A 13,112-nucleotide genomic window follows, 5' to 3' on the forward strand; every position below is an offset into this window, starting at 1 on the left:
CAACTTCCCAAGTCTCTCTGTCATCTTTGATAGCTCCTCAACTAATAATTGTCTGAAGTAATAAAATAGAAGTCAATTAGATATTGAGAGGATTTCTCGTAATTTATTGGAATTAAACTTAAGTTTTGTACTGAGCTATCGGGAGTATCTGTATCTTAACTTAGTATTTACATGAAGTGTAATCAAAGATAATAAGATGTTTTGTATTATAAATTTGAATTTGTAATTTACTAAAAATTCAACTTAAAATAAAGTTTTTATATTTTTATTTAGTAGTTGCACTTTATATTACTAGCAATATTGCAATATTTAACATCTTGATCCTGATTACATTGTTATGTAGCATCTCTAAATTCCAAATATTAACAAAATTTCTTATTACTCAGTTTAGTTCAGTCAACTCTCTATAAATAATTCCATACACTATAATGAAACTTACCTTCTGTAGCTTCCTTCTTTACTTAAAATCATATCATATTTGACTTTTAGGTTGTCCATTACATTCTTTTGCTGCTGTAATTTCTCTTCTAAGTTGCTTAGACTTCTCTGTTTCTCTAGTAAATTATAATTGATTTGCTTAGCATTTGCAATTTTCTCATAAACTCTATGTTTTTCATCCAATTTATTTTTTTCATCTTCAGTAATTTTATTAATCTTCAATATTATATTTTCATATTCTTCAGACAGCCCCCTCTTCCTAAAATCAAGTTGCATTCTCCTGGCTGATATTGCTTCAATTAAATTTTCCAAACTATTAAAATTACCATTTTTATTTAAGTTATCATTTCTATTAGAATAGTTGTCAATTATTACTCCAATATTTTGGCTAGTAAATAACAATCTACTATTACTTTGATCTTCAATTTCTAAACATTTCGTTAATTCTTTGATATTCCCATTCTCACTGTTTATATTTAAATTTACCAAATCTATTGAATTGCAAATCTCTTTTAATCTTTTACTTTCTTTTTCAATATTCTCACTTATTTCACTAACTATTGAATTTAATTGCTTCCTTCTTGTTTCATACTTTTCTTTTTGGATTTTTAATTTACTCATCTTTTTAATGTTATTCTCTATTCTAATATTACACTTTTCTAATTGGTTCATCTTTTGTTTCTGTTTTTTAATTAATTTCTTCTCTTCTACACCAAAATCCCTAATCATTGACTGCCTTAGCTCTTCTAGTCTGGTACAATTAGATGTTAAAAGTAGAATTGCTGAACCTTCCTCTGAAACTAAATCAACAATACACTTTATGCTATCTTCTAACTCCTTTAAGCTTACCTCCTTTTCATGTAGCATCTTCTCATGTACCCTACAGCTTGATTCATATGCAACTGTTGATAATTTAATAATATTTATTTCATTTTCTAATTGTTCGTACTTTTCTGTTAACTCTTCAATTAACTTCTCTTCTTCATTATTAAGTATTTCCATCCGATCATACTCCTCTTTTTTAAATGTTTCCTCCATAGTTAGATTTTGTAAATTTGTATCCTCATTCCTTAACATTTTCTTATGATTCTCTATCTTTTCACTAATTTTCCGCACATTTTCAGCATATTGAGGTACAGACAATTCAAACTCTAAGTATTTTTTTTTAGTATTGCTTAGTATATTTTCTCTGTACTTTTTATATTCTTCCTTTATAATATCCCATCTCTTAATATCATATTCCAAATAGTTATTTTTCATTTCCCTGGAACAATCCAATAGCTTAGTAAATAAAAAAGAAGATTAATAGATACAAGGAATTGTTTATACTTAATACATTAAAGACATACCTTCTTAACTTTTTCATTACATCTCATTATATATTCAACCTTAAGAAATATTTCTTTAGTTTCAGTTGAAGTTAATGATCTGCTATTTACATAATCTTGGAAGTATTTAGATATTTTAGTATTCAACATTTTCACTGTGAATTAGTCCTAAATTTATAAAAATAAGTATATAATATCAAATATTAGATATCAAACGTTTTATGCAAGAAATCAAAAAAAGAATCAGCTAACTGCATGTATTTACATGTAAATACCGGTATTAAGAATAGTACATTAGGCTATTTAATTAAAAATTTGTTTTTTCCCATTTTTAAAAATTTAAGTTGATTAATAATCAAAAATTGATGATTGTTGATGAATTGAATGATTGTATTATTATAGGATCAGTAATTACTAAAAATATTTTTTAAACATTTTCTATAGAAGTTAATATTATAGCTATATATATTACTATTAAATAATATTCTGACATTATTATTAAAAATTTTAACAAGGAAGTTTATAATGTTATATATTATAATCTAGTGAAATATAAAGAATTTTCTTTTTATTTTACTAATATTGGATTTTATATTATCTAAATAAATATCTTCTCAATATTATTACAAAATTAATTATGTTTGGGATTTTTTTTTAAAGCTAATAAACTAAATAAGAAGAATCCTTTAACACTTAAACCATTTATAAATGAGTTAATTTAGTATAATAAAAGTTCAATTAAGAAGTTAAATATGATTAAATTTAAGTAGAAAACAATACATATGTAGAATATAGAGCAGGATTTTAAAATATTAGCCGGTATCAAGTTAAAATATTTAATAATTTATAATTAAATTTGTTAGTATTCATACTTAAAAGTATAAGCAAAGTTAAATTAAAGAGTTTAGTAATATATTGTCAATATTAAAGTTTTATAGAGAAGTATTATATCAATATTGAATGATAATGTATAAATATTCCTACTAACTTTATTTAACTCTTATAAAGTAATAGAAAAAAAGGATTATGTATATTATTTGTAATTTATATGTATAAGTATCTCATTATTTCTTATTTAGCAATATTTTAAAATCGGGTTAGTTCGATTATTTATAAGAATAAGGGTAGCCTATATACTTAAGTAATAAGTAAGATATTACTATTGTAAAAAAAATTAATTATTAGTAATATTTTTATTTAGTAATATCAAAATAATTTTTGAGTAATTTTTAGGTAGATTTTATTATTTTTATTCAAAATAAATATATAAATAATTATGCAGTATATTTTATTAAAATAATCTAGATTCACAAAGTATGGATTAAAACAGTATAAATTTAAATATAATATTTCAGACAAACTAGTTAGATTTTTTTTTTTTAATTTAAAAAATAAAGTATAAAGTAGAATGATTTATGCTAGTAAAATATTTGAAATTAATTAATTGTACAATACTAAAAAGATCAGACTTTCTGTTACTAAGTATAAAAGTTTATTATTAAATATTACTGCTTTTAACAAGTCTCTAATTTTGTTAACTCTAAGTAAAGATACATATTTCCTGAATAAAAGAACAAAAATTCTCAAATATATTATAGAATAATGGTGTTTATAATAAATCAAATCTCTAGAAATCCTGATTAATAGAAATATAATTAGTGTTAATTTCATTTCATAAATTACTTAAGATTAGTCTTTTTTTTTTTTAATATTACCTTTTTTAGTATTCTTAATTTTATTCTTTAAAATCCAATTTGGTACATCAATTCCTGATGATTTCATTACTTTAGCTATATATTTAAGTTTTGGAAGATCATTTAATGTAAAAAAAGTTAAGGCATGTCCAAATCTCCCAGCACGACCACTACGTCCAATCCTATGTATATATATTGCAGATGTTTGTGGAAAATCATAATTAATAACTGTAGCAACATTTTTAAAATCAACACCTCTCGCAATCAAATCAGTGCATATTAAGACCCAAATTTGTCCTGTGCGAAATTTCTTAACTATATTATCTCTTTTAATTTTAGCCATATCTGAATGGATCATATCAACTAATAAATTATCAAATACTATTTTGGAAAATAACTTTTGAGCATTTTCTTTACTATTAGTAAATAACAAGACTGGTAAGTTAATTCTACCCTGCTTAATGAGCTGTCGAAATGATTCTAATTTTCCTGATTCCTTTGTAACACAAATTAGTTCTTGTTTAATTGTCTTAGATGCAGCTAATCTGTGACCAACAGTAACCTCTATAGGATATTTCATTATTGATTCTGCTAATTCCTTTACATTATTTGGTAATGTTGCTGAAAATGCTACAATTTGAACTTTACCACCTGAAGTTACATTGGAATGTGCTATAATTTCATCAATTTGAGGTGAAAATCCCATATCGAGAAGTTTATCAACTTCATCTAAAACTATAAAGGAACACTCCTTCAAATTCATTATTCCACTTTTACAAATTTCTGCAAATCTAAATGGAGTAGAAACTGCTATATCTAATCTTTTCGTCCTACTCTCTTGTTCTTTTTTAACTTTACCACATATGTAACGACAACGATACTTCTTTGCCCGTGTATTTAATAATACTTTAACTTCTCTGACAATTTGTTGAGCTAATTCTCTTGTTGGGCTTAAAATAAGTGATTTACAATATGTACTCTCATTTGTTAATTTACCTAAAATAGGTAATAAGTAGGACAGAGTTTTACCAGATCCTGTTGGAGATTGTGCTAATATATCGCTACCAGAAAGTATTAAGGGTATAACTTGAGCTTGTATTGGGGTAGGTTTCTTATATTTTAATATATCCCTAATATTATCAATAATCCAACTTGGTACTCCATATTTCATAATATCTTCAAATGATTTACATGGGTTTGTAAATTTGTCACCTACTACAACAATTCCTAAAGAATTTCTACTATTCTCAACTGCTAAAGTCTGATCTAAGTCTTTAATTTTAGTTGACTTATAAGATTCTATAGATTCACATTTATTGTTGTTATCATTAAATACTAACTTATTAGTATTTGATGACAATTCCCAAAAGTCCTCATTAATTTTTTGTTTCTCTTCTTCTATTCTATTCCAAAGTTCTCTAGATCTTCTACCTTTTGAAAAAGATGTCCCATTTGCAATAATAGAAAATGAATTTTTATGTATTAATGTCATTTCTTAATATTAAAGGAAAATATTAATATCCCCAATTTTTATTACAGTACTCCTTTGTAATAGTATTTAAGAGACCTATTTAGCCTTTTAAAAAGCTACCACAAAAAAGCGCCAAACATCTTAGGAGTATCGGGACTTTCTAGATTTGCTACTATTATTAAATAAAATCTTTAGATTATGTAACTAAAGAAGATGTTCCTAGGAAATATTAAGTATATCTATTAGAATATATATAAACATTTATTTAGCTCCAATATGTAGTAAAGAGTAATGAAATATCAAAGATTTAATATATAGTACTATTTCTAAACTACAATAAAATCCAAATATATATTTAAATAGAGAAATTTATAGAATAAAAGTAGATTTATATAAATAGTCTATTCACATTATTAGAACTAAGATAGTAGGGAATTAAATAACTCAAAGTTAATAATAATATAGATGTAAAGTATTCAAATCAGATTAATAGATTTATTAACGGCATAAACAACTTTAAAGTTGTCTCAAATTCTAACATGTGTACATAATTATTAAGTCATCACATTTGAAATACTTTATTTGTAGTATATTTCCCTAAAACTTACTATAATGAGATATCATAATAATTAACAATGATACTATTAGTAATATAAGTGGATAAGGATACCACAATATTATAAAACAAATATAATAATATAAAATAATATTATAAAGTAATACTCATACTCATAGATTTGTCAGATATATAATAATAAAATATTAGGTATAAAATTATTTAAATTATAGAAACTATATTATATATCATTGTAAGTATATTCCCCAATAAAAAGGAAATAATACCAATATCAATAATATCCAAATAGATTATATTACTATTCCATATTTGTAATAATTATTATAGAATTTAGGAAAAATTACTTATAAATTAAATCTAATTAGATTTACTTAGACATTGCGGTAAAAGCGTTATTAATCCTTTAATATTTACTATTAGTTTGATAATAGAGGTATATAGTACTAAACTAGTAAGCGCAGACACGTCCTGCCCGTGTGATAAGTTCCCTAATAAAATACGACAGTATAACGAAATAGGAAGAGCTAGGGTGAAATTTCCTATAATAATATATAAAGTAACGTTTTAGTAGTATAAAAAGGATTAACAAAGTTACAATATTACAGGACTTAATAAATAAAGGGGAATTCGGATTGAGGAAAAGTTTGATTTAGTATGCAAGCAGCATTAGGTCATCGCCCTGAAACAGTAGCAATAAAACAATCTACATTAAATGGAGTGAAGAATTTATCTGTAGAGACATTGAAATCAGCTTCAGAACAAGGGGTTAAACTAATATATGATTTAAAGAGTGATCCTAAAGAGGAAACAGGACTAGATACTGAAGAAATCTTTGATTCAGAAGAGACAGCTGTCCAACATTATATACAACCATATTCAAGTGATGAATGTTACTGTACATGTAATATAGAATATTGTGAAACTTGCCTAGGTACTAGTCTGTACAATCCACAACCTCAGTGGCCAACTTGGTGGACACACAAGAAACAATGTATCCCTTTATGGCATAGAGATAGTGATAAGGTTGGATTTTTATCTAAGAAAGGTAAGATTTTTCATAAACAACGTAAAGGTGGAGCTATTTCTTTAGTATATGAACGAGTTCTTAGAGATAGAGGTATTCATGGATACAAGTACAAAATATTGGAGGGTACAATTACAGCTGCAGATGGTATTGGATTTGTATTTGCAGATAAACTTCCATACTCCAAAAATGTACAACATATTTGGTCTATTTTTGTTAATAGAATTGGCCAAGTTTGTTATAGAGAAGCTGAGAATGTTGTAAAGGTAGATACAACATCACTTTTACCTTTAAAAGTTGGGATGGAAGTAACTATGGTAGTAAATTTAAATAGGTATACAGCTTTTTTTCAAATGGTAGATTTGAATAATACATATACAAATTGTTCATTTAAAAAACCTAAGGTTGTACAAACTACACTTAGTTTTGAACGAATGGCTAATATTATTGATTGTTCTAAAGGATATGTATGTGCTGTAGTTACTGGGGGAGATGTTTGTGTACAACTTGAACCTGCATCTATTGAAGCTAGCAATTACTTAGATGATGATTGCTTAAACATTGTACATCGCAATAAACCATTACCACAGCACTTAGTTAATGAACTTCCACATCCACTATATGTATTATTACCTCCAATGCACGTCTTTAATTATTTACTACCCTATTTCCCAATACAATATTATCAGAATATCCAAGATATGACAGGAATTACACCTTTTATTCCTTTTAATGTAGCACCTAATTCTGGTTCTTGTGCCATTGTACCTTATGGACATTTAATATCTCAACCAATACTCATACAAAATCCTACATACCAAGTTATACCTTGTACTTTGGTCAATTCTCAAAATTATCCTATAGCTTTAAATAATCAAATATTTGCAGTTGAGGACCAACCTTTGGAAGAATAAAGATTGCAATGTAAATTTTGATATTAATATCTCTGGAGAAGTTACTATTAATATTTCTCTTTATTATGGAGGCATTCTAAACTCTATGGATGCATGATACTTTACATATGTATTAAATTATCTTGATTATCTTTTATTTTCAAGTGGCACTTCTTGTTACATTAGTTTTACTAGGACAAGTGTCCAATGTATCTAAAGATCTTTTTTTTTTCTCTTTTTCTTTTTTTCTTTTTTTCTTTTTTTCTTTTTTTCTTTTTTTCTTTTTTTCTTTTTTTCTTTTTTTCTTTTTTTCTTAGTATCTTTTTAAATTAAAATATACACAAACTTGTAAATTAGACAGATATTATTCTATAATAAGAAATAAGTTCTTGTCAACCTTGGAAATAGACAAAATATTGTAAAATAGAAGAAGAGGGGGAGAGAGAAAGAAAAAAATAAGTGAATACTAAAGATTATCTAACTAATGTAAATGAATTTAATACTTTCCATTATTTGTGAACATGTCCACATCCTACTATGTCAATATTACCACTTATTTCACACTAATTTACTGTAGTAATTTTGAGACATAATATGAAAAGACTTCTGAAGTTCTGCTCTATAGTCTAAATGACTTATCATACACAATAAATTAATATTTGAAAATGTGTATATACAATCCGGTACCTTCCGTTTTCTTAGAAAAAAAAAAGGTATCATATCATGCACAGCAGCCTCCTTGTCTAATTGGTTGGGCGCCAGCTAGTTTAGGACCTTGTTGCGTAACTCCTTTTGTATTCTGGCTATTCAATTGTACCCTCTTCTTAATCTCACCAGCCATTGTGTGGAAAGCTTGTTCAACATTATAAGCATTTTTAGCAGATGTTTCTATGAACTTAATACCATACGAATCAGCAAGCTCCTTTCCTTCATCTGAGGTAACAACTCTCTTACTAACAAGATCACATTTATTACCTACTAAGAGCTTATTCACATTTTCCATTGCATATCTATCAATTTCCTGGATCCACTGTTTAACATTATCAAATGAATCTCGATCTGTAACATCATATACAATAATTATACCATGTGCTCCACGGTAATAACTAGATGTGATTGTACGAAATCTTTCTTGGCCAGCTGTATCCCATATTTGAAGTTTTACAGTCTTATTTTCCAAAGTAATTGTCCTAATCTTAAAATCGACACCAATGGTAGATATATAGCTGTCAGTATATGTGTCATCAGCAAAGCGTAGTAACAAACATGATTTACCTACTCCACTATCCCCTATTAAAAGTAATTTAAATAAATAGTCGTACTCGGGATTCATTAGGATATAAAGTTAGTAGACAACCCCAAATGTAATTAAAAAATTAATCAGCTGCAAAAATGTCAACAACTGCTAAATATATATTTTTTTTTCTTTAAAAGGAAAAAAAGTAAGCCGAGATGCGTAGAACAATTTACAAATTATATTAAGAGGGTTGGCGGTTAGCCAAATATTCTCATTATATCTTTTTAGTACTCAAATTACAAGTAATGCCTTTAGGCGCAAAACTCATCAGCGCCCTTCTATAAAAAGAAGAAAAAAGAAAAAGAAAAGGCGGTCATGAACTCATACATTAAGTGGTTCACATTGTATATATAACAATCAATATACTAATGTCACATCACTGTCTTAAAGCTTTCTCTATACTTTGACAATCTTCTGTTTCTTGGGGCTATTTATATCTTCTTTAGTTTTATTTGAAAATAGTGTCATTCTATCTCTTTTACCGGGTTTATTTCTGGACCTTTTTGTAGATACTTTAGAACACTGTGAAGTACCGTGAATTTGTCCTATTTTCCTACTTTTATTATCTAATGTCACGTGAATATTGTTCTTTTTATTTTCATCTATATCCAAACTAATTTGTGATAGCATCCGTTCAGTCCATCTTTCTTTTCCCCATGTCTTTACATGTTTATTTGTCTTGTTTCTATCTCTCTTTATATTCTTAGGAATGTCATTTGATATTTTCTTGAATTTAGCAACAAAAAAGCCATCCATATTATTTTTATGAGGATATATTCTTCTAGAATATTTGGAAATTGTTGGATTTAGTCTATTTTCTCTAAATTTTGACAAACCAGGTGAGCCTATTTCAATTCCTAGTGGAACCAACTTAACATTTCTAACTTTTAATATATAGTCAACAACAGCCTCATTTTCTTCAAATGAAATGGAACAAGTAGAATAAACCACAAAACCTCCAGTTTTACTGTTGGCATCAATCATATCTATAGCAGATTTTAGTAACTCTTTTTGTAGTAAAGAGTGTTCATTAAGCTCTTTAATTGTTCTCTTAACTTTAACAGAAGGATCTCTGGAAATAATACCCAAACCTGTGCAAGGGGCATCTAATAATATTCTATCTAATTTTGGCAAATATTTTCCTAATTCTTTACCATCCATATTAATCACAACACTATTACAAATTCCCATACGATGTAGGTTAGCTATTAGAGCTGTACAACGATCTCTTCTTAAATCATTTGCATATAATATACCTGAATTTTTCATTAATTGTCCAATGTATGTTGTCTTTCCACCTGGTGCAGCTGCCATATCTAATATCTTCTCCCCTGGTTGTGGTGCTAATGCCATTACAGGTATCAAACTAGATGCACTTTGTATTATGTAGTGTCCTGATAAATATTCTGGTGTAGCACCAATAGGTACACTACTTGAATAAACTATTAAGCCAACTTTTGTCCATTCCCCTACTGGATCTACATTTGCACCACGTGATATTAACTTATGGGCTAAATCTCTTCTACGAGTTTTAAGCATATTTGTTCTTATAGTTAAAGGTCGTTGGTTTTCATTAGCATCAAAAAATTCGATAGCTTCCTTTGGAGAAAACAGATTTAATAGATATTCTGCTAGCTCTACATTATAACCATAGAGAAGTGAAACATCATCTGCTAATTTACTCAATATTTCACTTCTTGATAATTCTGCATACTTTAAATTGCTATTTGAAGTATTGTCATTTAGCCTTGATTCCAAAAAATTTACTGTAGTTTTAATTCTAGTTTTTATAGTTTCTAGATCTTCGCCTGTTATTCGAAGTCCATATGGACTAGATATATTATCCTCATCTTGTTTGACATTAATATCTACATCATTAAATGTATCATTATCAGGTACTTTATAGTTAATATTTTCACTATCATACTCATCAGAGTCTATATCTGAAAATCCATCTTGTATCTCATTAGAATCTACATCAGATCCTAATATATCCTTTTCTTCGTTACTCATCCTCAATTTTAGGGTTGTTAAATAGAGATTATATAGAAAAGTAGTATAAAATTGAAAGATTCCTTCCAATAAATAACTTTATCACTAGAATATATATTTATATAGCCCTTATATATCAAAAATTATCAAGATATTTTATTAAATACAAATATCCCTAGCTTGTCCCTTTATAGTTTAAAATGTCACGATATTATACTTTAATGGCTATAGGGTCCTTACAGTACCCTCTAAGACTAACCAAAAGGAAAAACAATTTGGCGCTAAATATATTTAGGCGCCTATCAGAATTTAACAGATAATAGTTGATACTACTTTTATATATGACCCATCACATATTTCTATATATTAATACTTTACTATTTTAACTTTAAATAACGAAAATTCAAAATTTTAAGTAATTTCATTATACTAACATATAGAGGAGAACCCTATGAAATGTTTGTAATCTTTTTTATATAATACTTAATTTATAAGTAATTACATTTTAAGATCTCGATAATAATTTATTGTTATTAGATCTCTTATAGATGAATCCATTATTCATCTATCTTAATTATTCTATTTTTTCCTGTTTCTCATTTGAAAGTGCTAATCTTGAGGTTATAACTAAAGCTAATGCTAATATAGATGAGGTGAGGGCTACGATGTTAAAAGTCATACTTGAATCTACTAATGGAAGTAAGATAAGAGGAGAATCATGATAAACTATGAAAAAATTTGATTCATCTGAAGCATCTTTATATGATTCATCAATATAATTTATATCATTATCATAGTCAGTACCAATTTGAAATTCTATATTGCTATAAATAAATCTCCACTTTGTAATTGAAGGGGATATATGAAATCCTCTTTCAGGTGAACTACCTATTTCATCAAGAGTTATGTGTAATTTCCTATATTCTATTTTTGCTATTAAAGTTGTATTATAGCCAATATTGTAACAAAAATGGAAATATGTTGTACCATCTTTAGATAGTCCAAATGATAAATTCATTTCTAAAATAGCTTGTGATCCACTATATGACCTTATAATATGTTTATTTACTGGTATTTCAAAAGAATTATATAAAATATTTGAGATTATTTCAACATTAATTGTTTCAAACCAAGGTCTTAAGTATCTGGGGAATTTATCCCAATGGCAGATCTCAATATCCCGATCATAGTTATTTATAAAAGATAATAATATTTTTCCAGATTCTCTTCTAGATTCAACCTTTATTTTACTATATATATCTGTAAAATGTCGACTAATTTGAACTTGATTAGGAGTTTTACCCAATATTAGATCTTGGATATTTGTTAAGAAATAAAGACTACATCTTTCCTTTAAAAATGTTAAATTCAATGTTATTGATCCATTTCGTATATTTTGATTATTTAGTTCAATATCTAAGAAATAATTTTGTCTTTTATTAATAATATTACAAAGTAATTTCTCTGAAAATATATGGGTTTTAGTTTTTGATATATTCATTTGGTTAATAAAATTTGTTACATAGTCACCCAAATATATTCTGAATAATGATTTTTCATATACGGGGCATATTTTAGTTTTTAAATTTGGTTTTTGTATGTTTAAAAGAGTCCATATATCTTTAACATGCCATTGTTCTGAGTTCAGAGTTGAGTTCAAAACAAACTGAAGAAATATAATAAGACGAAATCTCTTTGATTCTCTAAAAAAATTGATTCCAATAGATTTATATGGAGATGATAAAAATTCTCCCAACTTCATATAATACCCTAAACTATCTGTTAGTTCACATGGAAGGAGCTTTTTCCAACAAAGTAAATTTTCTGAACATGTATAGTCATCTGGAGATGTACATAAAGTTCTAAACAAAGGTATTTGTGCATTATTAAAATTATTTAATTCTATGGTAGGTTCTATTTTTAAACAACGATTGTTCTGTACTTTAACTAGTGACATTTTATCTAAGGAATTACACAATATTCCTCCAATAGAATTAACTAAAAAATTCCATTCATTATCAGGTAAGAGATGTCTATTATATGTCAATATATCTATTAATGATCCAGAAGGATATATTTGAATAGGAGGAGTACCCCAACTATAATCTCTCCATTTACCTTGTGTTGTAGAAGCAATAATGCTTGCAATATTCCCAATTTTAAGTAATGAAATTATCTCATTAGGGAAAAATTTTGGGTCTTCAAATTTGGTATCATTATTGATAAAAAATGAGACTTCGTAATTTAAAAGTACTCGTTTACCTTGTGATAGTGGATATATGAACAAAGACTCTGTAATTTGTTCACTACAATAAATCTTTTCCAAATAGAGAATATAAATAAACCAAATATGAGCATATATTAAAGGCATATATTAATACTTGGTTTAGGCTTATCG

The 13,112-nt window shown here is 26.8% G+C and overlaps 6 protein-coding genes across 6 annotated transcripts; 1 reads left to right on the forward strand and 5 right to left on the reverse strand.

The window, feature by feature from the left end:
• Positions 1-382: 382 nt before the first annotated feature.
• On the reverse strand, positions 383-1,916 carry cand_027440 (uncharacterized protein; the record flags this gene model as incomplete). The annotated part of the gene is made up of 3 exons (XM_067212972.1): positions 383-404; positions 440-1,719; positions 1,788-1,916. The coding sequence occupies 3 exons, from the start codon at positions 1,914-1,916 to the stop codon at positions 383-385; spliced, it is 1,431 nt and encodes a 476-aa protein (XP_067068569.1).
• Positions 1,917-3,455: 1,539 nt separating this feature from the next.
• Positions 3,456-4,952, reverse strand: cand_027450 (DEAD DEAH box helicase family protein; the record flags this gene model as incomplete). The annotated part of the gene is made up of 1 exon (XM_067212973.1): positions 3,456-4,952. One exon carries the CDS (start codon positions 4,950-4,952, stop codon positions 3,456-3,458), a length of 1,497 nt encoding a protein of 498 aa, XP_067068570.1.
• Positions 4,953-6,162: 1,210 nt separating this feature from the next.
• Positions 6,163-7,446, forward strand: cand_027460 (uncharacterized protein; the record flags this gene model as incomplete). The annotated part of the gene is made up of 1 exon (XM_067212974.1): positions 6,163-7,446. The coding sequence occupies one exon, from the start codon at positions 6,163-6,165 to the stop codon at positions 7,444-7,446; it is 1,284 nt and encodes a 427-aa protein (XP_067068571.1).
• Positions 7,447-8,146: 700 nt separating this feature from the next.
• Positions 8,147-8,758, reverse strand: cand_027470 (Ras small GTPase RIC1 YPT1 protein; the record flags this gene model as incomplete). The annotated part of the gene is made up of 1 exon (XM_067212975.1): positions 8,147-8,758. One exon carries the CDS (start codon positions 8,756-8,758, stop codon positions 8,147-8,149), a length of 612 nt encoding a protein of 203 aa, XP_067068572.1.
• Positions 8,759-9,118: 360 nt separating this feature from the next.
• cand_027480 (NOL1 NOP2 SUN family protein) lies at positions 9,119-10,735 on the reverse strand (the record flags this gene model as incomplete). The annotated part of the gene is made up of 1 exon (XM_067212976.1): positions 9,119-10,735. The coding sequence occupies one exon, from the start codon at positions 10,733-10,735 to the stop codon at positions 9,119-9,121; it is 1,617 nt and encodes a 538-aa protein (XP_067068573.1).
• A 553-nt stretch (positions 10,736-11,288) lies between these two features.
• Positions 11,289-13,085, reverse strand: cand_027490 (uncharacterized protein; the record flags this gene model as incomplete). The annotated part of the gene is made up of 1 exon (XM_067212977.1): positions 11,289-13,085. The coding sequence occupies one exon, from the start codon at positions 13,083-13,085 to the stop codon at positions 11,289-11,291; it is 1,797 nt and encodes a 598-aa protein (XP_067068574.1).
• Between the last annotated feature and the right edge of the window lie 27 nt (positions 13,086-13,112).

This window comes from Cryptosporidium andersoni (genome assembly GCF_001865355.1).
Source record: "Cryptosporidium andersoni isolate 30847 chromosome Unknown contig_48, whole genome shotgun sequence".
In the NCBI taxonomy this organism is placed as follows: Eukaryota; Apicomplexa; class Conoidasida; order Eucoccidiorida; family Cryptosporidiidae; genus Cryptosporidium; species Cryptosporidium andersoni.